The sequence below is a fragment of the Muntiacus reevesi genome, chromosome 21 (genome assembly GCF_963930625.1).
Source record: "Muntiacus reevesi chromosome 21, mMunRee1.1, whole genome shotgun sequence".
In the NCBI taxonomy this organism is placed as follows: domain Eukaryota; kingdom Metazoa; phylum Chordata; class Mammalia; order Artiodactyla; family Cervidae; genus Muntiacus; species Muntiacus reevesi.
In genome coordinates, this window is record NC_089269.1 from 10,103,202 (window position 1) to 10,127,768 (window position 24,567).

At 35.2% G+C, this 24,567-nt stretch overlaps 1 protein-coding gene across 5 annotated transcripts in view; it reads left to right on the forward strand.

Annotated features, from left to right (window-relative positions):
- Positions 1 to 24,567, forward strand: part of SENP7 (SUMO specific peptidase 7) — a 152,896-nt gene that overhangs the window by 87,244 nt on the left and 41,085 nt on the right. For all 5 annotated transcript variants that reach the window (XM_065913549.1, XM_065913550.1, XM_065913553.1 and 2 more), the window contains 2 exons: positions 11,005 to 11,117; positions 23,407 to 23,588. In XM_065913549.1, coding sequence (XP_065769621.1) covers positions 11,005 to 11,117; positions 23,407 to 23,588 — 295 coding nt within the window. The remainder of the gene's footprint in view (positions 1 to 11,004; positions 11,118 to 23,406; positions 23,589 to 24,567) is intronic.

A 24,567-nucleotide genomic window follows, 5' to 3' on the forward strand; every position in this document is an offset into this window, starting at 1 on the left:
GGATACTACTAAGCAACTGAACTGAATGATATTAATATGTCTTTGTCTATTTATTCTTGTAAATCCTTAGTGCCATTCTCCTGTATTTTAACCAGAATTAGGTCATAGCATTGAAATTTTTTGATGACTTGTTGGCAGAAATAAACGTAATTGTTTTCATTTCAGTCATTTCTCGTTTTAGTGAAGATGGATTTTGTATTTCTTTTTTAAAACATTATTTATGTATTTATTTTTAGCTGTTCTGGGTCTTGCTTGCTGCACGCAGACTTTCTCTAGCTGTGGCAAGTGGGTGCTGCTGTCCAGTCGCGGCACATGGCTTCTCATTGTGGAGCACAGGCTCCTGGGTACACAGGCTCCTGGGTGTTGCAGCATGTGGGCCAAGCAGTTGTGGCTCAAGGGCTGTGGAGCACCCGCTCAATAGCTGTGGAGCACAGACTTAGTTGTCCAAGGCCTGTGGGATCCTCCTGGACCAGGGGCCCAACCTGTGTCTCCTTTGGCAGACAGATGCTTAACTCTGAACCATCAGGGAAGCCCCGGATTTTGTATTTCTTACATGAGCTTTCTCTTAAGTCTTGTGTGTATTGGGGTGTTTCATTTGTTTCTTACTGATTTGTAAGAACTCTTATGAAAGGTATTATCTCTTTGTTACATGTGTTGGAAAAATTTTTTCAAGTTTGTTTTTGTAATTTTACTTTGTTTATAGTAACTTCTGTGGCACTGAGACTTAAAAGTTTTATTTTGTAAAATCTGTCAGTGTTTGACTCCTGGTTTTGGTTTGCTCTTGGGAAGACCTCCTCATCCCGAAGTATAAAAATAGGTTAGTCAGCTGCTGTTTTAATTTATGATTTTTTAAAATGAGGTATTAGACCCAGAACAACTGGCTGGAGATAAGTTTTCTAATTGAAGTGTTGGTTGTTTTTGCCTTTCTGGAGTCTTCTACAAATGTCTTTGGGTACTTGCATTGCTTCCACCTTTAGGTGATTGTGAATAATAACACTTATGAACATCAGTGTACATGTATCTGTGTTTCTATATACTTTCAGTTCTTTTGGGTGTATTTCTGAAAGTGGAATTTCTGGATCATATAATCCTATTATTAATTTTTTGAAGAACCACCGTACTGTTTTCTGTAAATGTAAAGCTACATCGTTTTACATCGCCACAGCAGTACACAAGGGTCCTGTTTTTTTCACATCCTTTGTAACACTTGATATTTTCTGTGTTTACATGATCGCCATCCCAGTGGATGTGAACCGATATCTCATTGTGGTTTTGACGTGGTTTTAGTGTTATTGAACATCTTTCTCATGTGTTTATTGGCCATTCATGTATCTTCTTTGGAGAAATGTGTATTCGAGTCCTTTGCCCATTGATGAATCAGGTTGTTTTTTATTTGTGAGTTTAGAAGTTCTCTCTATTCTGGATATTAATATATATTAATATTGTCATAAAGTATGATTTGCAGATAGATCTCCAATTTTGTGAGTTGCCTTTTTACTCTATTGTTACTGCCATTTGATGTACAATAGTTTTAGTTTTTTTTAATTGAAAAAAATTTTTTTTGGGTAATGCCATGTGGCATGCATGGTCTTAGTTCCGTGACCAGGGATTGAGCTCGTGCCCACCACAGTGGAGCCATGGAGTCTAAGCCAGTGGACCATCAGGGAAGCCTCCAGAAGTTTTAATTTTGATGAAGTCCAGTTTATCTATGTTTCTATTTGATGTCATATCCAAGAAAATACTCCCATATCCAATGTTCTGAACATTTTCCCTTATGCTAAGAGTTTTATAGTTTCAGTATATGCTTTTAGGCCTTTAATCCATTTTAAGTTAACTTTTGTGTAAGAGTATTAGGTGAGGGTCCTTCTTCATTCTTTTGTATGTGGATATTCAGTTTTTCCAGCATCATTTGTTGAAAAAGCTGCGCTTTCTCCATTGAAAGGTCTTAGCAGCCATTTGAAAATCATTTGATCATATATGCGTGGCTTTATTTCTGGGTGCTATTCTATTCCATTGGTCTCCTTATTTGTCTTTATGCTCGTACTCTGTGTGTTGATTATTGTAGCTCTGTAGTGAGTTTTGAAATCAGGGAGTTTGATCCTTCCAAATTTGTTGAAGTTTGTTTTGGCTCTTGTTGTATATACTTTTAGGATAAGTTTTTGTATTTCTGCAAGAAATGTCACTGTGGTTTTGATAAGATTGCATTGGATCTGTAGATTGCTGTAGGTAGTATTGACATCTTAACAATATTAAGTCTTCTAATCCATGAACATGAGTTGTGTTTCCATTTATTAATATCTTCTTTAATTTCTTTTAGTCATGTTTTATAATTTTCATTTTACAAGTCTTTTGTCTCCTTGGTTAAGCGCTAAGTTTTTTTCTCTTCTTGAAGCTATTGTAAATAGAATTATTTTCTTAATTTCTTCTTTTGTTTATTAACTCTAATCATTTTTTGTGTTTGTGTATGTGTGTAATCTTTAGAGTTTCCTACATGCAAGATCATATCATCTGTAAGCACACAGTATTTCTTTCCAGTTTCAATGCTTTTATGTTTATTTTTCTTGTATAACTGCTCTGGCTAGAACTTCTAGTACTGTGTTGACTAGAAGTGGTGAAAGTGGGCATCCTTGTCTTATTCCTTTTTCTAGAAGAAAAGCTGTCCAGCGTTCATCATTGAGTTTGATGTTTACTGTGTGTTTTTCATGTGATTTTTGCTATGATGAGGTAGGTATTTATATTCTTAGATTGTTGAATTTTATTTTTTAGTCATCAGGATAGGGTACTGAATTTTGTGAAGTACTTTTTCGGTATTAATTGACGTGACCATGTGGTTTTCCTCTTTTATTCTGTTAATGTGGTGTAATTATTTTGATAGATTCTTGTATGTTGAACCATCCTTGCATCCCAGGAACCATGTTTGAATTTATACCAGCTTAATTTCAGTAACATTCAGAACTATGCTCCTTTATAGCTCTGTCCTCACATACTTTAAATCATTGATGTCATAAAATTATATCTTCATATGTTGTTTGTTCAAAAGCATAGTCTAATAATTTAAAGAATATGTTAGTTTCTTAAACCATGTATAAAACAAACAGGCATATCACAAACCAGAGTTGCAGTAATAGAAGATTTTATAATTATCCATGGATTTATTTTTACCAGTTATTTTTAGTCTTTTTTACAGGGCTGGTTTTACTTATAGTGGTAATGATTTTCCTCAGCTGTAGTTTACCTTTGTTGTTGTTGTTTAGTCACCACGTCATGTCCAACTCTTTGTGACCTCATTGACTGGGGCATACCAGGCTATTATATTGACAGATTCTTGTATGTTGAACCATCCTTGCATCCCAGGAACCATGTGGTTAGGATATATAGCAGTATGAACCATTTGGGGTATTTTATTGAGAATTTTCCCTATGTCCTCCACTATCTCCTGGAGTTTGTTCACATTCATGTCCCTTAAGTAGGTGATGCTGTCTAACCATCTCATCCTCTCCTGCTTCTTTTCCATCTTGCCTCAGCCTTTCTCCTCACTTAGGGTGTTTTTCCAGTGAGCTGACTCTTCATATCAGGTGGCCAAAGTATTGGAACTTCAGCCTCAATCCTTCCAGTGAGTATTTGAGGTTGATTTCCCTTAGGATTGACTGATTTGATCTCCTTGCAGTCCAAGGGACTCTCAAGAGTCTTCTCCAGCACCACAGTTCAAAAGCATCAATTCTTTGGCGCTCAGTCTTTATGGTCCAGCTCTCACATCCGTACATGAGTGTTGGAAAAACCGTAACTTTGACTGTGTGGACCTTTGTCGGCAAAGTGATGTCTCTGCTTTTTAATGTGCTATGTAGGTTTGTTTATCTTGGAATGTCTTGATTTTGTTCTCATGTTTTGAAGGATAGTATGGCCAGATATAGAATTCCTTGTTGACAGATTTTTTTCCTTTGAATTTACCAATTCAGTGGTTTTTGGCCAGTGTGGTTTTCGATAAGAAATCTTCTCATAATCTTATTGAGGATCTTTTCTGCGTGATGAGTCACATTTTTCTTTGTGCTTTCAAGAAACAGTTCTCTTTTTGCCTTTGTCTTTGAACAGTTTAATTATAACATTTCGTGATACAGGTCTCATTCAGTTTATGCTTAGTTCCTTGGGTTTTTTGGATATTTATATTCATGTCTTTCATCAAATTTGGACTTCTTTGGTGATTGTTTATTTCAATAATATCTTTGCCCTTTTCTCTCTCTTCTCCCCTGAGACACCAGCAGCGGGTACATTAGTCCCTTTCTCGGTGTCCCATACGTCCCTTAGGTCTGTTACTTTTCTTAAGTTTCTCTTCTTTCTGTTCCTCAGATTTGGTCCTTTTTATGGTCATATTTTCAGGTTCACTAGCTGTTTCTTCTGCCTGCTCAAATCAGCTTTTGAATCTCTCTAATAAAATTTTCATTTCAGTTATTGTACGTTTTTAGCTCCAGAATTTCCTTTTGGTTTGTCTTTTATTGATATTTTCATCTTGTCACAAATCATTTTCTTGATTTTGTTAAAGGTTTTCTGTCTGTCTGTCTGTCTGTTTTTTTCTTCACCACGCTGTGTAGCCTGTGGGAATCTTAGTTCCCTGACCGGGGTTGAACCTACGTTCCCTGCATTGGAAGTTCAAGTCTTAACTATTGAACTGCCAGACAAGTCCCTGAGGATCTTTAAGATAGTGGTTTTAATATCTTTGCTTATTGAGTTTTCTATCTCCTCTTTTTTTTTTTTTCAAGGACAGGTTCTGTTGATTAGCTTTTCCTTTGAATTGGCCGTTCTTTCCTGTTTCTTTGAATGTCTTGTGATTTTTTTATTGTTGTTGAAAACTTGACATTTGGACCTTATAAGATGCGATGTTTGAAAACCAGGTTCTCCTCCTTCCCCAGCATTTGCTGGGTTTTTCCCCTGTGTTTGCTTAGGTTTAAAATTGTTGCAATAAGTCCCCATTCCAGGTATCAGCCTAATATGTAAATAAAAGGTCTTTTCTGAGCCTATGTCTTTCCATGGTCATGTTTGTGACCTTCTAAATTTCCTTGTACCTGTGATTATTTTTTAATGTCTTAGTCCTTAAATATTTATTTCCCATAAGGAGGAAATAGGAAAAAATGAAGGGAAGAAATAGAACGAAATAGGTGCTAGCTCTTTTAATCTCCTGCATGTTGTTTTAGCTGAATGGGGAGACGGTTGAAACATGGTGATGGTTGTTACAGCAAAGGCTGCCCGTCTCTCTGTCTCCTTATCCATAGTCAGAGACAGGAATCAGTGATCAGAAAACAGATTCCCAGTATTTGAAAGACAGGGTCCTTATTGCTCATCCTGGTCATTGTAAGCCTGTGCAAACTGTTCTAAGAACTTGGACTTGGCTACTTGTCTCAGAGCTGGGGTATAGGTAACTGCTACCATCCAAATGGCCTTAATTGACCAAAGTTACTGTTGAACCTTTTGACTAGACGTTACAAGCCTTTCAGTAGACTCCAGAATTCCAAAGTTCATCAGATTCTGCCAGTGTTGTTGTCTCGGTGAGAACATGAGTAGATGTTTCCTACTCTGCAATTTTCCTGAGGTCACTTAGTGTATATCTCATGTTTTATTGGACAGGGATCCTTGATTTATTCTTGCTGATTTTTTTAGTACTTTTATAAATGTAAAAATTTCTAAGGGAGTGGGGAAGGAGTAAAATTTTGAGATTAGCAGATGCAAACTATAGCATATAGGATGGATAAAGAACAGTATCCTGCTATTTACCCAGGGAACTATATTCAGTATCCTGTGATAAGCCATAATGGGAAAGAGTATGAAAAAGAATATATACATAACATGTATAACTGAATCACTTTGCTCTACACTAGAAATTAACACAACACTGTAAATCAATTATACTTCAGTAAAAATTGGAATTCTATGTTGTTAAATACTTTTGAAAATGTAGTAAATGCTATATATTATACTATAAAGGAAGGCTGTAGGTTAATAATTTTATAGTTTTTTATTTTAAAATTTTTTATTTTCAGAATTTTTGCCCAGTTAAATAATACTATAATGAGTTGTTTTGTTAATAATCTTCATGGGTGAGAAGATTGTTGGTAAAGATTTAATTAATTTTATGGCAACTCTAATTAGTACCAAATTGCTTTCTCAATTGTTTTTCATTTTGTCTTTTTTAACTGAATTAATTTTATTGATACCGACAGAATATTATATTAGTTTTAGATATACAACACAATGATCTCATATATGTATATATTGCAAAATGATTAACACAGTAAATTTAGTTAACATACATCACCACATGTAGTTACAGTTTTTTTTCTTGTGATGAGAACTTGTAAGATCTACTATCTAAGCAACTTTCAAATATACAGTACACTATTGTTATTGTTATATATTGTTATATATTGTTATTGTTATATACAGTACACCTATAGTCATCATGCTGTACCTTGCATCCCCAAGACTTATTTTTTTTTATAACTGGAAACTTGTACCTTTTTACCACCTACAGTCATTTCATTTTCCTGGCTCTAGCAGCCACCAACCTGTTGTCTGTGTCTATGTATGTGTTGGTTTGTATTTAAGTTTAGAGTCCCCATGTAAGTGAAGTCACACACTATTTGTCTTTGTCTCATTTCACTTAGCATAATGCCCTCAAGGCGCATTAATGTGGTCACAGATAGCAGGGTTTCTTTTTCTTTTATGACTGAAATATATCCCATTGTCTGTGTGTGTCACATTTTCTTTATCCATTCATCTATTAATGTGCTCTTACGTTGTTTCCGTGTCTTGGTTATTGCAGATAATGCTTCAGTGAACATGGGGGTGCGTGTATCTTTTTGAGGTGGTGATTTTGTTTCCTAAGCATAAACACCCAGAAGTGGAATATCTAGACTATATGTTCTATTTTTAATTTGTTGAGGTATATGCATACTGTTTTCCATAGTGACTGCACTAACTTACATTTCCACGGAACTCCATATCTTTTCCAACACTTGTTTCTTCTCTTTTGGTAATAGCCATTCTTGGATTTGTGAGGTTATACTTCCTTGTGGTGTTAACATATATTTCCCTGATGATTAGTGCATGTTGAGCTCCTTTTCATGTACGTGTTGGTTGCTTGTAGTCATTGGAGAAACTTCTGTTCGTTTTTCTGCCCATATTTTAGTGAAATTGTTCTGTTTTTTTTTTTGGTTGATTTGTATGGATTCTTTATACATCATGTATTTTGAATATTACCTTCCTTTTGAGATAGATGACTTAATCCTGCTCCATAGGTTGCCTTTTCATTTTGTTGATAGTTTTCTTTATGTACAGCTTTGCGGTTCCACTTATTTTCTTTTGTTGTTTTTGTTTTGGCGTTTAATCCAAAAAATCACTGCCCAAACCAGCTTACTCTCGTGTTTTTTTCCTAGAAATTTTATGGTTTCAGGTCATGCATGTAAGTCTTTCATTTGCTTTGTGTTGATTTTTGCATATGGTAGAAGATACTGGTCCAGTTTCATTCTTTTTGTATGTGGCTGTCAGGCTTCTCCAGCATCAGTTATTGAGGAGACTGTCCTTTTCTCATGGTGTATTCTTGGCCCCTTTGTCATACATGAGTTGACCACATATGCCTGGATTTATTTCTGGCTCTCTATTATGTTTCATTCATTTATGTGTCTATTTTTCTATATTGTTTTGATTACTATGACTTTGTAGTTTAGTTTGAAACATGAAGTGTGATCCCTCTGGCTTTGTTTTTCCTTCTCAACATTGCTTTGGCTATTTGGGGTCTTTAGTGGTTGCATGCAAACTTTAAGATTGTTCTCTTTCTGTGAAAAAGGTCATTGATATGTCAATAGAGATTGCTTTGAATCTGCAAGTTGCTTTGCCTAGGATGAACATTTTAACAATATTACTTTTTTCCATCTATGAGTACAGAGTATCATTCCATTTATTTGTGTTTTCTTCACTTTCTTTCATTAGTGTCTTATAGTTTTCAGTGTACAGCTTTGTTTCCTTCTAGATTATATCTAAGTATAGTTTTATTCTTTTTGCTGTAGTTTTTTTTTTTGGCTGTAGTTTTATTTTTTATTTTTTTTATTTTTATTTTTTGGCTGTAGTTTTAAATGGGATTTTTTCCCTCAATTTCTCTTTCAGATAGTTCATTATTTGTGTGTAGAAATGCAACTGATTGTAGCATGGTGATTTTGTATCCTCAAACTTTAGTGAATTCATTTATTAGTTTTTTTTTTGGACTGGATTTTTTTAAGGTTTTCTTTCTATAAGATCATATCATCTGCAAATGATGACAATTTTATGTCTTCCTTTCTGATATTGATTCCTTTTATTTATTTATTTTTCATATTTAATTTTTTCTAGCCAGTATTTCCAGTACTGTGTTGAATAAGAGTGATCAGAATGGGTACCTTTCTTCATTTTAGAGGAGAAGCTTTTAATCTTTCAGTGTTTCATATGATGTTAGCTGTCATTTGTGATATTGACCTTTATTGTGTTGAAGTATGTTCCTTCTATACCCAGGTTTTTTTTTTAATTTATTTTTTTAATTGAAGGATAATTGCTTTACAGAATTGTGTTGGTTTTTGCCAAACATTGACATGAATCAGCCATACATACCCAGGTTTTCAAGTTTTATAGCGAAAGGATGTTGAATTTTGTTAAATGCTTTTTCTGTACCTTTTGAGGGATCAAATGATTTTTATCTTTCATTTTACCTATGTGTTTTATCACATTGGTTGATTCTTGTATGGTGTACCATTCTTGCATCTCTGTATAAGTCCCATTTGATCATGGTGTATGATTCTTTTAATGTGTTGTGGAATTTGGTTTCCTAATAATTTGATGAGAGTTTTTGCATCCCTTTGTGTCAGGGGCATTTGATTTATATTTTTCTTTTACTGTACTGTCCTTATCTAGCTTTGGTATTAGTGATGGCCTTCTAAAGAAGTGTTCTTTCCTCGTAAACTTCTTGAAAGAGTTTGAGAAAGATTGGCATTAATTCTTATTTGATAGAATTGCCAGTATTGGGAGGTTTTTGATTACTAATTCAGTCTCTATATTTGTTATTGATCTGTTCAGATTTTCTTTTTCTTCATAATACGTTTTGGTAGGCTGTATGTTTCTATTTGTCCCTTTCTTCTAGGTTATATGATTTGTTGGCGCGTAACTTTTTGTGATCATCACTTACAATACTTTGTATTTCTGTGCTACCAGTTGTAATGATTTTATTTACTTTGTTGACCAGAAAGTTCAGGTTTTGCCATAAGATGGTACTGAAAAAAACCTGAACAAACTTTTTTGGCCAGCCCTGTACAAGTCTTCTGTCTTTTTTCCCTTAGTCCAGCCAGTAGGTTTTTTATCCCCCCAGTTCAGTCTCTCAGTCGTGTCTGACTGCGACCCAATGGACAGCAGCACACCAGGCCTCCCTGTCCATCACCAACTCCCCGAGCTTACTCAAACTCATGTCCATCGAGTCATTGATGCCATACAAACATCTCATCCTCTGTCGTCCCCTTCTCCTTCACCTTCAATCTTTCCCGGCATCAGGGTCTTCAGATCAGTCAGTTCTTCACATCAGATGGCCAAAGTATTGGGAGTTTCAGCTTCAGCATCAATCAGTCTTCCAATGAATATTCAATACTGATTTCCATTAGGATAGACTGGCTCTTAGGTTATCCATAGGTTATCCATATTGTTGGCATATAATTATTCATAGTAGTCTTTAGATGATCTGTTTGTATTTGAGTCTTTTTTTTTCTTGGTTTGTCTAGCTAAAGGTTTGTCAGTTTTGTTTGTTTTAAAAAAATAAGCTCTTACTTTTGATCTTTTCTATTGTTTTTCTTATTTCTTTTTAATTTACTTTTTCTCTGATCTTTATTGGTTCTTTCCTTCTGCTAACTTTGGGCTTAATTTGTATTTTTTTTCTGATTCCAAGAGGTGTAAAATGAGGTTTTTCATTGGAGTTCTTTCTTGTTTTTTAATGTAGCTTTTATTGCTATTAACTTCCCTTGTAGAACATTTCATGGATTTTGAAATTTTTGCTTATGTATTCACTTGTTTCAAGATACTTCTTGATCTTCCTTTTGGTGTCTTCTTTAGCTAATTGATTTTCAGGAGCACATTGTTTAGTCTTCCTATTTTTTTGAACTTTTCAGACTTCTTCCTGTTATTGATTTCTTGTTTTAAGCTCTTGTGATTGGGAAAAGTTTTTTGTGTGTGTGTCTTATGTTTTCTAAGATTTGCTCTGTGACCTATCTTAAAACATCCTGGAGAATGTTCTGTGTTCATGTTTTATAAATACATGTTAGATCTGTTTGGTCAAGTTTATGGTTCAGTCCAATGTTCTTGATTTTTATTGTTTTTTGGTCTGGATGATCTAATGATTACTTAAAGCGGGGTAGGTATTAATGTCCCATACTATTATTGTATTATGTTTTCATAATAGTGATATTATGTTCATCATCCAAAACTTGCTTTTAATACATTTTAAATATTTAACCAGTAGCTTATACTTTAAACTATTTTCTCTATAGGTAAAATTTGTTACCACACCCTAAGTTTTATTTTGTATGTAACTTCTGATACATGAACTATGTTTGAAACATATTAACAATTACTTTTGACTTATTATTTGTTTACATGTAAGTATGATTATCATCTACTTGTGTTCAGGGAATGTTTACTTTTTAGACTCCTTTGATATATTTAGCACTTGTATTATTCTTTGTTCAGTTTGCATGTGCACAATTTTGGAAGAATAAAACATTTCTTGTTTTTCTCTTTCAAAGGAACATGGAGAATTTAAAGATAGAATAGGAATGAAAACCCGTTTCTCAAATAATAGTTTAATATTCTTTCTACTATTCAGATCACATACTCTGCTGTATAAGACTTTATTTGTGATCTGTTATTTTTATCTTGAATATATGCCAACTGGCTTCTAAATTTATTTTTGCTTAGAAGAATTCAGTATAATATTATTTTGTTTTGCAGGAGTTCACAATCAAGTAAGACAGACAATAATTATGCAAAGCAGACTTCTTACACTAAAGAAAAACAAAGAGATGACGATGGCATTTCTTTTATGTCTGATACTCAGCCTAAAGGTTTGTGAACCGCAGAAAACTGTTGCCATTTGAATTTTTGTCTATTGTAGTTTTAGTAATATTTGAGTTTTAACTATATTTATCCATGAAAGTAAAGAGAGATTATTTAGCAACACAAAGAAAATTGCTAAATTTACTATTTATATCCTACAGTGTACATCTCTTGATTTATTTACTAAGTCTGGAAGTTAAATTGGAATATTATATCTTGTCATTTTTTTGTTGGGGCTGGGCATATAGCTATAAAGTTATAATGTTAATTTGTCTATTTCTAAATATTACTTTCATGAAAGTGAAAATGTTCATCACTGAGTCCTGTCCAACTCTGCGACCTCACAGACTATAGCTGGCCAGGCTCCTCAGTCCATGGAATTCTCCAGGAGAGAATACTGGAGTGGGTTGCCATGTCCTTCTCCAGGGGATCTTCCTGACTCAGGGATCGAACCTGGGTCTCCTTCATTAGTAGGCAGATTCTTTACCGTCTGAGCCATGGATGTGTCTAATCATTGATATTACTGCTAACTCAATTATTATTGTTGGTTTTGTACTGTCTATCCTCCTAGTATGAAATATATTCTTATTTTTAAAAATTTATTTATTTTTACTTATTTTTTATTTTTTAATTTATTTTTATTAGTTGGAGGCTAATTACTTTACAATATTGTAGTGATTTTTGCCATACATTGACATGAATCAGCTATGGATTTACATGTGTTCCCCATCCCGATCCCCACTCCCTAAATCTATTTATTTTTAATGTGAGGACATTTGCTTTACATTGTGTTGGTTTCTGCCATACATCAACATGAATCAGCCATAGGTACATTCTTTATTCATTAGAATTTTTCTCAACTCTAGGAAGATTCCAGTACAAGTCACTTTTAGCAAATTTAAAGGTAAATACATCCCAGACTTCTAAATATTCATTGTAGGCCTCCTTGCCTGTAGTATTAATGAATTGACTTTTCTTTTTGTCTCTTTTTAAAAAGACTTTTAAATAATTTAATAGAAAAATTTTCACCACAACCAATTTATATATTAGTCAAGAGTGAAACTAACACTTTCAAGGGTCTCTTTGATTATTGATAGCTTCAAACTAGTTGAAATATTTTGTTTTCTGAATGATTTTATAAATTATTCACAAGAAAAGGTGGTCCTTTAATGATACTATGTAAAATTTTTTTGTATTTCATTTGGAACACAGTTGTTTTCACATTTTAAATACTCTTTTTCATAGAAGAGAAAACTTACAAGGAAACTAATATCTTCGATGTATACAAGAAACCAGATGTAACTCTTAGGAGGGCAGTCTCTAAAGAAAGTATTATGACTGTAGATGTAATCTTTCAATTGATCACTAAATATGATCTTCATGTAATGGAGGACTTTTTTTGTTTTGTTTTGTTTTTACAAACTGTCCTTTTCCTAGAAATAATCATCCTTACTTACAGTATTAAAATAAAAGTGGATTTGTATTTGTGCAAGTGGGCTCAATTCAGATGCTATCAAAATACTGTTAAACCTTCACTGCTTTCCTTGGTAGAGTAGGAATAGTTAAATAAAAAGCTTTCTAATTTACATCCTTCAGTATTCCTTCGAAGTAACAGAATTCTAGACTTACAGCAGGAAAAAATGAGTGATAAAAGAAACACTATATAGTTTCTTAGTATCCCTGAAGGTTCTCCTCTTAGGTAAAGTGTTTTTAAAAATGTTAGCTATTGAAACATTATTAAAACTCCCAGTATTTTCATCCTATAGATAATTGTGTCCAATATCAATTGTTTAACAAAAGCCTATAAATTAATGGGTGTTCTGAATTAAATCCCAGGTATACCACCGAAAAAAGTTTTTTCTTCCATTTTTTTTATGATTGACAGCACTGTATAAGTTTAAGGTGAATAGTGTAATGATTTCACTTATATATATCATGAAATGATTATCACAGTGAGTTTAGTCAACATCCATTTATTCATACAGATGAAAAAATTTTCCTTATGATGTGGACTCAGGATTTACTCTTAACAACTTTCATATATAACGTACAGCAGTGTTAATTTTATCTGTCATGTTATACATTACATACCTAGAACTTATTATATAATAGGAATTTTGTACATGTAGACTGCCATCATTCAATTCTTCCTCCCCTGTCTCTGATAACCGCAAATCTTGTCTCATTTTCTGACTTTGTTTTTGAGTTATAATTGACCTATACAGCACTGTATTAGTTCCTGTTACACAGCATACTGATTCAGTATTTCTGTGCATTTCAAAATAATCACCATGATAAGTCTAGTTATGATCTATCATATACAAACATTGTGGTTTAGTCACTAAGTCGTGTCTGACTCTTGCGACCCCAGGGTCTGCAGCCTGCCAGGCTGCTCTACCCATGGGATTCTCCAGGCAAGAATACTGGAGTGAGTTGCCATTTCCTTCTCCAGTGGCTCTTCCTGACCCAGGATTCGAACCCAGGTCTCCTGTGTTGCAGGCAGTTTCTTTACCAACTGAGCTATTCCCCACACTAGGTATACCTTTATTTTGTAGTGCCTTAAGTTTGCCTTGTATAACTTGCTTTTATGAATATAATACATTGGAAATATTTAACATTCTTTTGTTTATAGGAATTTGTTAGCTGTTTAATTTTATTTGGTAGTGATATTTGCAAGGTAAATATATGTGATATGTATATATTTTCAGATAGAGTCCCTGTTTTTTTAAAATAGTGTCTGACTCTATCTAATACATTTATTCCAGTTTCCCATGAGATTGTCTTGACTGATTTGCAGTTAGTGAACTGCTAGGAGGAAAACTGCTATATAATAGAGTTTTCCAATCCTTAGTTCTTTCATCAGTTTTAAAAAAAATTTTATGTTTTCTATTGGAGTATAGTTTATTAACCATATTGTGTTAGTTTCAGGTATACAACAAAGTAATTCAGTTATAAATATACATGTGTCTTTTTCAAATTATTTTCCCAATTAGGTTGTTACAGAATATTGAGCATAGTTTCCTGTGCTACACATCAGTCCTTGGTTGTCCACTTTAAATACAGAAGTGTGTACATGTCAGCTCCAAATTCTATTACTGTCTCCTCCTACCCTTCCTGCCTGGTAACCATAGCTCTCTAAGTCTGTGAGTGTTTCTGTTTTGTAAATAAGTTCATTTGTATCACTTATTATAAGATTCTGCATATAAGCAATATCATATGATATTTCTCTTTCTCTGTCTGACTTACTTCACTCAGTATGATAATCACCAGGTCCATCCGTGTTCCTGCGAATGGCATTATGGTATTCTTTTTAATGGCCAAGTAATATTCCGTTGTATATATATATACCATATCTTTATCTATTCTTATGTTGATGGCCATTAGATTGCTTTCATATCGTGGGTATTGTTAACAGTGCTGCAATGAACATTAAGCTGTTGTATCCTTTCGGAGCATGTTTTTCTCTGGATATATGGCCAGGAGTAGGGTTGCAGGATCATATGGTAGCTCTGTTTTTACAGACCTCCATACTATTATCCATAGTGACTGCCCCAATTTACATTCTCACCAAACATGTAGGAGGGTCCCCTTTTCTTCACACCCTCTCTAGCATTTATTGTTTGTATATTTTTTGATGATAGCCATTTTGACTGGTGTGAGCTGATATTTATCACTATAGTTTTGATTTACATTTCTCTCAAATCCTAAAAGATGATGCTGTCAAAGTGCTGCACTCAATATGCCAGCAAATTTGGAAAACTCAGCAGTGGCCAAAGGACTGGAAAAGGTCAGTTTTCATTCTAGTCCAAGAAAGGCAATGCCAAAGAATGCTGAAACTTCTACACAATTGCACTCACTCATCTCACAGGCTAGTAATGTTCAAAATTCTCCAAACCAGGCTTCAGCAATACATGGACCATGAACTACCAGATGTTCAAGCTATATTTAGAAAAGGCAGAGGAACCAGAGATCAAATTGCCAACATCTGTTGGATCATCAGAGAGCAGGAGAGTTCCAAGAAAACATCTACTTCTGCTTTAAAACCTTTGGCTGTGTGGATCACAACAAACTGTGGAAAATTCTTAAAGTGAATACCAGACCACCTGACCCGTGTCCTGAGAAATCTGTATACATGTCAAGAAGCAGCAGTTAGAACTGAACATGGAACAATAGACTGGTTCCAAATCGGGAAAGGAGTATGTCAAGGCTATATATTGTGACTCTGCTTATTCAACTTATATGCAGAGTGCATCATGTGAAATGCCAGGCTGGATGAAGCACAAGCTGGAATCAAGATTGCTGGGAGAAATGTCAATAACCTCAGATACACAGATGACACTACCCCTTATGGCAGAAAGCGAAGAAGAACTAAAGAGCCTCTTGATGAAATTGAAAGAGGAGAGTGAAAAATTTGGCTTACAACTCAACATTTCAGAAAACAAAGATCGTGGCATCCGGTCCCATCACTTCATGGCAAATAGATGGGGAAACAGTGGCTGACTTTATTTTTTTTGGACTCCAAAATCACTGCAGGTGGTGACTACAGTCATGAAATTAAAAGACACTTGCTCCTTGGAAGAAAAGCTATGACCAACCTAGGTAGCATATTAAAAAACAGACATTACTTTGCTGACAAATGTCCTCTATGGTTTTTTCAGTAATAATATATGGATGTGAGAGTTGGACTATAAAGAAAGCTGAACGCCAAAGAATTGATGCTTTTGAACTGTGGTGTTGGAGGAGACTCTTGAGAGTCCGTTGGATTGCAAAGAGATCCAACCAGTCCATCCTAAAGGAAATCAGTCCTGAATGTTCATTGGAAGGGCTGATGCTGAAGCTGAAACTCCAATACTTTGGCCACCTCATGTGAAGAACTGACTCACTGGAAAAGACCCTGATGCTGGGAAAGATTGAAGACGGGAGGAGAAGGGGATGACAGAGGATAAGAAGGTTTGATGGTATCACTGACTCAATGGACATGAGTTTGAGTAAGCTCTGAGAGTTGGTGAGGGACAGGGAGGCCTGGTGTGCTGCAGTTCATGGGGTTGCAAATAGTCGGATACAACTGAGCAACTGAACTGAATAATTAATAATGTTGAACATCTTTTCATGTGCCTTTTGGCCGTCTGTATATCTTCTTTGGAGAAGTATTTGTTTGATCTTCTGCCCATTTTTGATTGGGTTGTTTGTTTTTTGTGATATTAAGTCACATGAGGTGTTTGTAAAATTTGGAGACTAATCCCTGTCGGTCACATCATTTCAGTTGTTTTCTCCCATGTTTTGGATTGTCTTTTCATTTACTTATGATTCCTTAACTGTACAAAAGCATTTAGCTTAGTTAGTTCTCATTTGTTCATTTGTATTTTTATTTCCTTTATTCTTGGAGATAGATCAAAAATATATTGCTGCAGTTTTTGTCAGAGTGTTTTGCCAATGTTTCCCTCTAAGAGTTTTATTTATTTATTTATTTATTTTCAGTGGGTTTTGTCATACGTTGACATGAATCAGCCATAGAGTTACACGTGTTCCCCTTCCCGGTCCCCCCTCCCACCTCCCTCTCCACCTCTAAGAGTTTTATAGTGTGTGGTCTCACATTTAGGTCTTTAATCCATGTTAAGCTTATTTTTGTGTATGGTTTTCAAGAATTTTCTAATTTCATTTTTTTGTTTTTACATGTAACTGTCCAGTTTTCCTAGCACCATTTATTGAAGAGACTGTTTTTTCTCCTTTTTATAGTCTTGCCTTCTTTGTCATAGATTAACTGACCATAGATGCATGGATTTGTTTCTGAGCTTTTCATTCCGTTCCATTTATGTATCTTTCTGTTTTTGTACCTGTACTGTACTGTGTGGCTAGCTGTGCTTTGAAGTGTATAGTCTGAAGTCAGGGTGCATGATTTCCTTAGCTTCATTTTTCTTTCTCAATACTGCTTTGTTTATTCAGGGTCTTTTGTGTCTCAATACAAATTTTAATTTTTTTTTTGTTCTAGTTCTATAAAACATGCCATTGATAATATGATACAGATTGTATTGAATCTGTAGATTGCCTTTGGTAGTATAGTCATTTTGACAATATTGATTCTTTGAGTCCAAGTATATGATATATATTTCCATCTGTTTGTGTCATTTTTTATTTCTTTCATGAGTGTCTTAACAGTTTATGGAATACAGGTCTTGGTTTGTTTGTTCCTAGGTATTTTATACTTTTTGATGTGATGGTGAATGGGATTGTTTTCTTAATTTCTCTTTCTGATCTTTCATTTTTAGTGTATAGCAATGCAGTAGATTTCTGTGTATTAATTTGTAACCTGCAGCTTTACCAAATTAATTGATGAGCTCCAATAGTTTCCTGGTAGTGTCTTTAGGATTTTCTATGTATAGTATCATGTCATCTGCAGACAGTGACAGTTTAATTTCTTTTCCCATTTGGACTTCTTTTACTTCGTTTTCTTCTCCGATTGCTATAGCTAGGACTTCCAAAACTATGTTGAATAAATGTGGTGAGAGTGGACATCCTCATCTTGTTTCGATCTCAGTGAAAATGCTTTTAGCTTTTCACTATTGAGAATGATGTTAACTGTAGGTTTGTTTCCACAAACAGTAGGTTTGTAGGCCTTTATTTTGTTGCCCACTTTCTGGAGAGTTTTTATTATAAATGGGTGTTGAATTATCTCGAAAGCTTTTCTTTTGAAAAGATTTTTGGATGATCATATGACTTTTATTCTTCAGTTTGTTGATTTGACATAGCACACTGATTTGTGGATTTTGAAAACTCCTTACATACCTACGATAAATCCCATGTGATAATGGTGTATGCATCTTTAATGTATTCTTGAATTCGGACCACTAGTATTTTGTTTAGAATTTCTGTGTTTGTGTTCATCAGTGATATTGGCCTGTAATTTTCTTTTTTTGTGATTTTTTTTTTTTTCTGGTTCTGATAGCAGGGTGATGGTGGCTTGACAGAATTTGGGAGTTTTCCTTCCTTGGCAGTTTTTGGGAACAGTTTCAGAAGGCTAGGTGATAGCTTTTTTCTCAGTGTTTGATAGAACCCAATTCTAAGCCATCTGGTCTTGGGCTTTTATTTGTTGGGAGTTTTTAAGTCATAGTTTGAATTATGATGCTTGTAATTGGTCTGTTCATATTTTCTTTGTCTTCCTGGTTCAGTCTTGAAAGATTGTACCTTTCCAAGAATTTTTCCATTTCTTCCAGCTTGTTTTATTGGCATACAGCTATGATCCTTTGTATTTCTGTGATATTAGTTGTAACTTCTTTTTCATTTCTAATTTTATTGATTTGAGTCTTTTATCTCAATAACTCTGGCTAAAGGTTTATTAATTTTGTTTATTTTTCAAAGAACTAGCATTTAGTTTCATTGATCTTTACTATTGTTTTCTTTGACTCTATTTCACTCATATCTGCTCTGGTCTGTATGATTTCTTTCCTTCTACTAACTTTGGATTTTGCTTGTTGTTCTTTCTCTAGTCACTTTAGGTATAAGCTTAAGTTGTTTATTTGAGATTTTTGCTTCCTGAGGTAAGAATGTATTGCTATAAACTTCCCTCTTAGAACTGCTTTTGCTGCATCTCAATAGATTTTGGATCATTGTGCTTTCATTTTATTGGTCTTTAGGTATTTGTTTGATATCCGCTTTAATTTTTTCTAAGGGATTTTTGCCCACAATAATAGATACAATGCTTATCTGAATTAAATGCACCCATTCCAGACCATTTTAGTTCACTGATTCCTGAAATGTCCATGTTCACTCTTGCCATCTCGTCTTTGACCACTTCCAATTTACCTTGATTCATGGACCTGACATTCCAGGTTCTATGCAGTGTTGTTCTTCACAGCATCGGAATTTACTTCATCACCAGTCACAACCACAACTGGGATTTGTTTTTGCTTTGGCTCCATCTCTTTATTCTTTCTGGAGTTATTTCTCCACTCTTCTCCAGTAGCATATTGGACACCTACCTAATCTTGGAGAGTTCATCTTTCAGTGTCATATCTTTTTGCCTTTTCATACTGTTCCTGGCAAGAATCCACTAGAAGAAATGGAATAGCCCTCATAGTCAACAAAAGAGTCCGAACTGCAGTGCTTGGGCACAGTCTCAAAAATGACAGAATGATCTCTGTTCATTTCCAAGGCAAACCATTCAATATCACAGTAATACAAATCTATGCTCCACTTTGATCACTCACCTAGAACGAGACAACCTGGAATGTGAAGTCAAGGAGCATTAGGAAGCATCATTATGAACAAAGCTAGTGGAGGTGATGGAATTCCAGTTGAGCTATTTCAAGTCCTAAAAGATGATGCTGTGAAAGTGCTGCAGTCAGTATGCCAGCAAATTTGGAAAACTCAACTGTGGCCATAGGACTGGAAAAGGTCAGTTTTCATTCCAATCCCAAAGACAGGCAATGCCAAAGAATGTTCAAATGACTGCACAGTTGCACTTATCTCACATGCTAGGAAAGTAATGCTCAAAATTCTCCAAGTGAATCTTTAGCAATATGTGAACTGTGAACTTCCAGATGTTCAAGCTGATTTAGAAAAGGCAGAGGAAGCAGAGATCAGATTGCTACCATCAATGGATCATAGAAAAAGAAGAAAGTTCCAGAGAAACATCTGCTTTATTGACTACGCCAAAACCTTTGACTTTGTGGATCTCATCAAAGTGTTAAAAATTCTTAAAGAGATGGGAATACCAGACCACCTTGCCTGCCTCCTGAGAAATCTGTGTGCAGGTCAAGAAGCAACAGTTAAAACTGAACATGGAACAATGGACTGGTTCCAAATTGGTAAAGGACTACAGTCAAAGGTGTGTATTTAGCCTATATGCAGAGTATATCATGTGAAATGTCCGGCTGGATGAAGCATAAGCCAGAGTCAAGATTGCCAGGAGAAATATCAATAATTCCAGATATGCAGATGCCATCACCCTTATGGCAGAAAGTGAAGAGGAACTGAGGAGCCTCTTGATGAAAGTGAGAGAGGAGAGTGAAAAAGCTGGCTTAAAACTAGCACTCAAAAAACTAAAATAATGGTGTCTGGTCCCATTACTTCATGACAAGTAGATGGGAAAACAATGGAAACAGTGAGAGACTTTATTTTGGGGGGCTCCAAAATCACTGCAGATGGTGACTGCAGCCATGAAATTCAAAGATGCTTGCTCCATTTAAGAAAAGCTATGAAAAAAAAAAAAAAAGAAAAGCTATGACCTACCTAGACAACATATTCAAAAGCAGAGACATTACTTTTCTGACAAATGTCCATCTGACTAGATGGTTTTTCCAGTAGTCATGTATGGATATGAGAGTTGGACCATAAAGAAAGTTGAGCACTGAAAAACTGATGGTTTTGAACTGTGGTATTGGAGAAGATTCTTGAGAGTCCGTTGGAATGGAAGGAGATCCAACCAGTCCATCCTAAAGGAATTCAGTCCTGAATATTCATTGGAAGGACTGATGCTGAAGCTGAAGCTTCAGTACTTTGGCCATCCGATGGGAAGAGCCGACTCAATGGCAAAGACCCTGATGCTGGGAAAGATTGAAGACGGGAGGAGAAGGGGACAACAGAGGATGAGATGACTGGAGGGCATCACTGACTCGATTTTGCGAGTTTGAGCAAGCTCCGGGAGTTGGTGATGGACAGGGCAGCTGGTGTGCTGCAGTCCATGGGGTTGCAAAGAGTCGGACATGACTGAGTGACAGAACTGAACTTGATTTCTTCAGTGTTACACTGATTGTTTAATGGTATATTTAGTCTACGTGCTTGGTTTTTTTAGTTTTTTTCTCATAGTTTATTTCTGGTCTCAGTGTTTTGGTTGGAAAAGATGCTTGGTGTGATTTTAGTGTTTTTAGACTTACTGGTGCTCTCTTTGTGGCCCAGCATGTGTTCAATGCAAAGAATGTTCCGTTTGCACACGAGAAGAATGTGCGTGCTTCGGCTCTTGGATGGAATGGTCTGTGGATAGCAGTTAGGCCTGCCCGGTCTAGTGTGTCATTTAGAACTGCTGTTGCCGGTGTCCTTTTCCCTTTCAGTGAGTCCAGGCCTCCGCAGCAGGCCCTTCAGTACTCGCAGTTAAGTCTGCCCAGTCTCTTTATGAAGTCACTGCCTTTTGACCGTGGGTTCTGGTTTGCACAGACTTCGTATGTGCACTTTGAGAGTGGAGTCTCTGTTTCTCCTAGTCGTGTGAAAAGCCTGTGATCAAACCCTACTGGCCTTCATAGTTAAATTCTCTGGGGACTCTTCCTTCCGTTGCCAGACCCCCAGGGTCGGAAGCCTGATGTGGGGCTCAGAACTTTCACTTCTCTGGTTAACTGTTTTCCTCCTTTTGAGTCATCCACCTTGTGGATATGAAACTTCAGCTTGTTGTGACCGTGCCCCTCCTACCATCTCACTGAGAACTCCTTTTTGTCTTTGGATGCTGGGTATCCCTTTTCGGTAGAGTCAAGCATTTTTTTTGTTGATGGTTGTTCAGTGGTGATTTTGATGTTTTCAAAAGGAGGTGGTGAGCTCTTGTCCTTTACTATTGTGTCATCTTGAGCTAATCCCGCATCAGTTTCGTTTGCTGTAGTATTTGTTTTTCAAAATTATAGCTTGATCCAGTATTATATGTAGAAATTATATTTGACTATCTTTATAGTTTTTGTTGTTCAGTTGCTCAGTCATGTCCAACTCTCTGACCCCATGAACTGCAGCTTGCTGAGTTTCCCTCTCCTTCACTGTTTACAGTTTACAAAGAAAACCATTACAATTTACAGAATTGCAAATAAAATTTATTGTGCTTTTCAGAATACTGTGTTGGTAATTTGGGGGTAGTTTATTTCTCTGGGGGAGAGAGTTAAGAGTGTTGTCTTTGGAATTTGGAAGACTCTTCGTGGTTTGAGTTTTTGGCCTCAGTCCTGTCTCCATGCCTGCCTTTTAAGCAACGAAAAAGAAGTATTATGAATGTTAGTCATTAGATGTTTATAAAGCTAGAGTAAGAGCAAGAATAATTTGAATAGAAGGTGTGTAGTGTTGAAGAACTTTGAGTAAATGAAGTGGTCAGAACAGTCAGTGTTACATAGGTTCAAGTTTATGAATTCAAGGAAGCTGCTTTGGGACTTGCTTTGTGTGAATCCCAGGACCCTGGACATACCAAATCCATAAATGCTTAAATCTCTAATATAAAATGGTATAATATCTGAGTTGGAACTTATATAATTCAGAAAGCAAAATAATTCAGGATAACCTTCAGTTAGTTAGGATAACCTTAGTTAGGTAGAACCTTTTGGAACGTATTTTTGTATAGTACATATATTTTATAACTGAAATACTAAACATGTTTGATAATACTTGAAATGCATTTCAGAATAATGCTTTATTGACTTAAAAAAGGGAGTACTTCCTTTTCTGTGATATGTGATGTGTTAGTTGCTCAGTTATGTCCGACTCTTTGCAACCTCATGGGCTGTAGCCTGCCAGGCTCCTCTGTCCTTGGAGTTTTCCAGGCAAGAATGCTGGAGTGGGTAGCCATTTCCTTCTCCAGGAGATCTTCCCATCCCAGGGCTTGAACCCGGGCTTCCTGCATTGCAGGCAGGTTCTTTACCAGCTGAGCCAACCAGGGAAGCCCATCCTTTTCTGTAGGGTCATAGATTTAGTGCGGATTTAAAGTTAAAGGGTCTTGATTTTTTTTTTAAAAAAAGAAACTGTGAAAGTAATTGATTGCCTTATGAATGATTACATACCACAGTTGTCTGCTGAGGAGAGATATTTTGGCTTCTTTTAAGAGAGCAGTGATCAGTACTCTACTGTTTCAAATTATTGTCCCTTTTCACTTACAAAATAATATGTATTAAAACTTAAATACGTATTATTTAATACATATTAAAACATTTAAAAAAGAAAACCAGTGTCTAAATTAGTTGTAGTTTCTAAAATCAACGTGAATTTAAAAAACGTTTAAGACACTACTTTTCAAAATTTTATTAAGACTTTTTTTTTTATCATAGTCAAATGCAATTGTAGCAAAAGGAAAATATGGTTTGGTTACTTTGCTTTGGTTACTAATACTACCTTTTAATATATTTCCTTTATCATATTTCTTGTACAATGAACATTTGCTTTGTGAATGCAGTTTAAAATGGGATGTGTCTTTATGTTTATCCATGTTGGTATGCTTATTTAACAGTGGAGTTTAAAAAAACAAGCTTTGAAAGTAGTTTAGCAATTTTGGTGATTTTCTTTGAGCTTTTCTGAAGAGGATCCTTTCTGTACTTTTCGGCCAAAAATGTCTCTTTTGTTTTTTAGACCTCAGTAGTGGAAGTAGAGATTGTGCCCATCTTGAAGAGGGGAGTGGAAACAAGGATGATACAAATTCTGTTTCAAGAGTGGAACCCACTCTGATTTCCAGGAAGAGAAAGAAAAGGCTTAGAAGTAATTTACCTGATTCTCATAATCCTACTTCTCTGTATAAGTCAGCAGAACAGACAGTAAGTAGAGGTGTTTAGATGTCATATGAAATAATTTGCCCTAAGATAAAAATGAATTGACTGTGACCAAGTAATGTTCTCCTAGCTTTCTGTTTTCATCATCAAGACTTTTTTCTTTGCCTATTTTTTTGATTCTGTTTTTTTTTTTTTTTTTACTACTTTAAATGCAACTTTATTTTTCTTGCAGTAATACAGTTATGGGATCAAATTTCAAATACAGTCATCACTGAATATCTATAGTGTGTTAGTTCCAGGACCTTGGACATACCAAATCCATAGATGCTTAAATTAAATCCCTTATATTAAATGGTATAATATTTGCATATATTCTGCACCTTGCTGTATATTTTAAATCATGTCTAGACTGCTTGCCAACTAATACATTGTAAATGGATGTGAAAAAATGTAAATGCTCTAAAAATAGTGGCCTGTGCATGACAAATTCAAGTTTTGCCTTTTGTAAATCCCTAGAATTATTTTTCCAGAAATATTTTCCGTTTGCAGTTGGTGGAACCCATAGTTGGTGGAACCTGCACATATAGAGGGCTAACTGTATTATGAACAAATAAAAAAGTTTAAATTATTTCTCCTCTGATACCAGCCTTTACTTAGTGGTTTGTTGTATATCCTACAGACCTGTTTCTTCTCTCTGCCTTATTTTAACCACATAATAGTCATACTGTCTAGCCAATTGCTATTTCACTTGGTCTGTGAAATTATTACCAGACTATTTTATCAGTAGTAATTTACTTCCAGTTTCTATAGATTTCTCTTTTTCCAGAGTTTAGGAAATCTGTTGTAGGAATTATAATACTTAATGCATACATTACTTAGTTTCAAAAACTTAGTATACAGTTAACAATAAAAGTGTAAGGAGATAGTTTTTTTTTTTTTTTTTTGAGATAGCTTTTTGAGTCCTTTGATTCACAAGGCATTTCAGGACTTTGCAGTGCCTTTGAGTTATAAACATGATTAGATT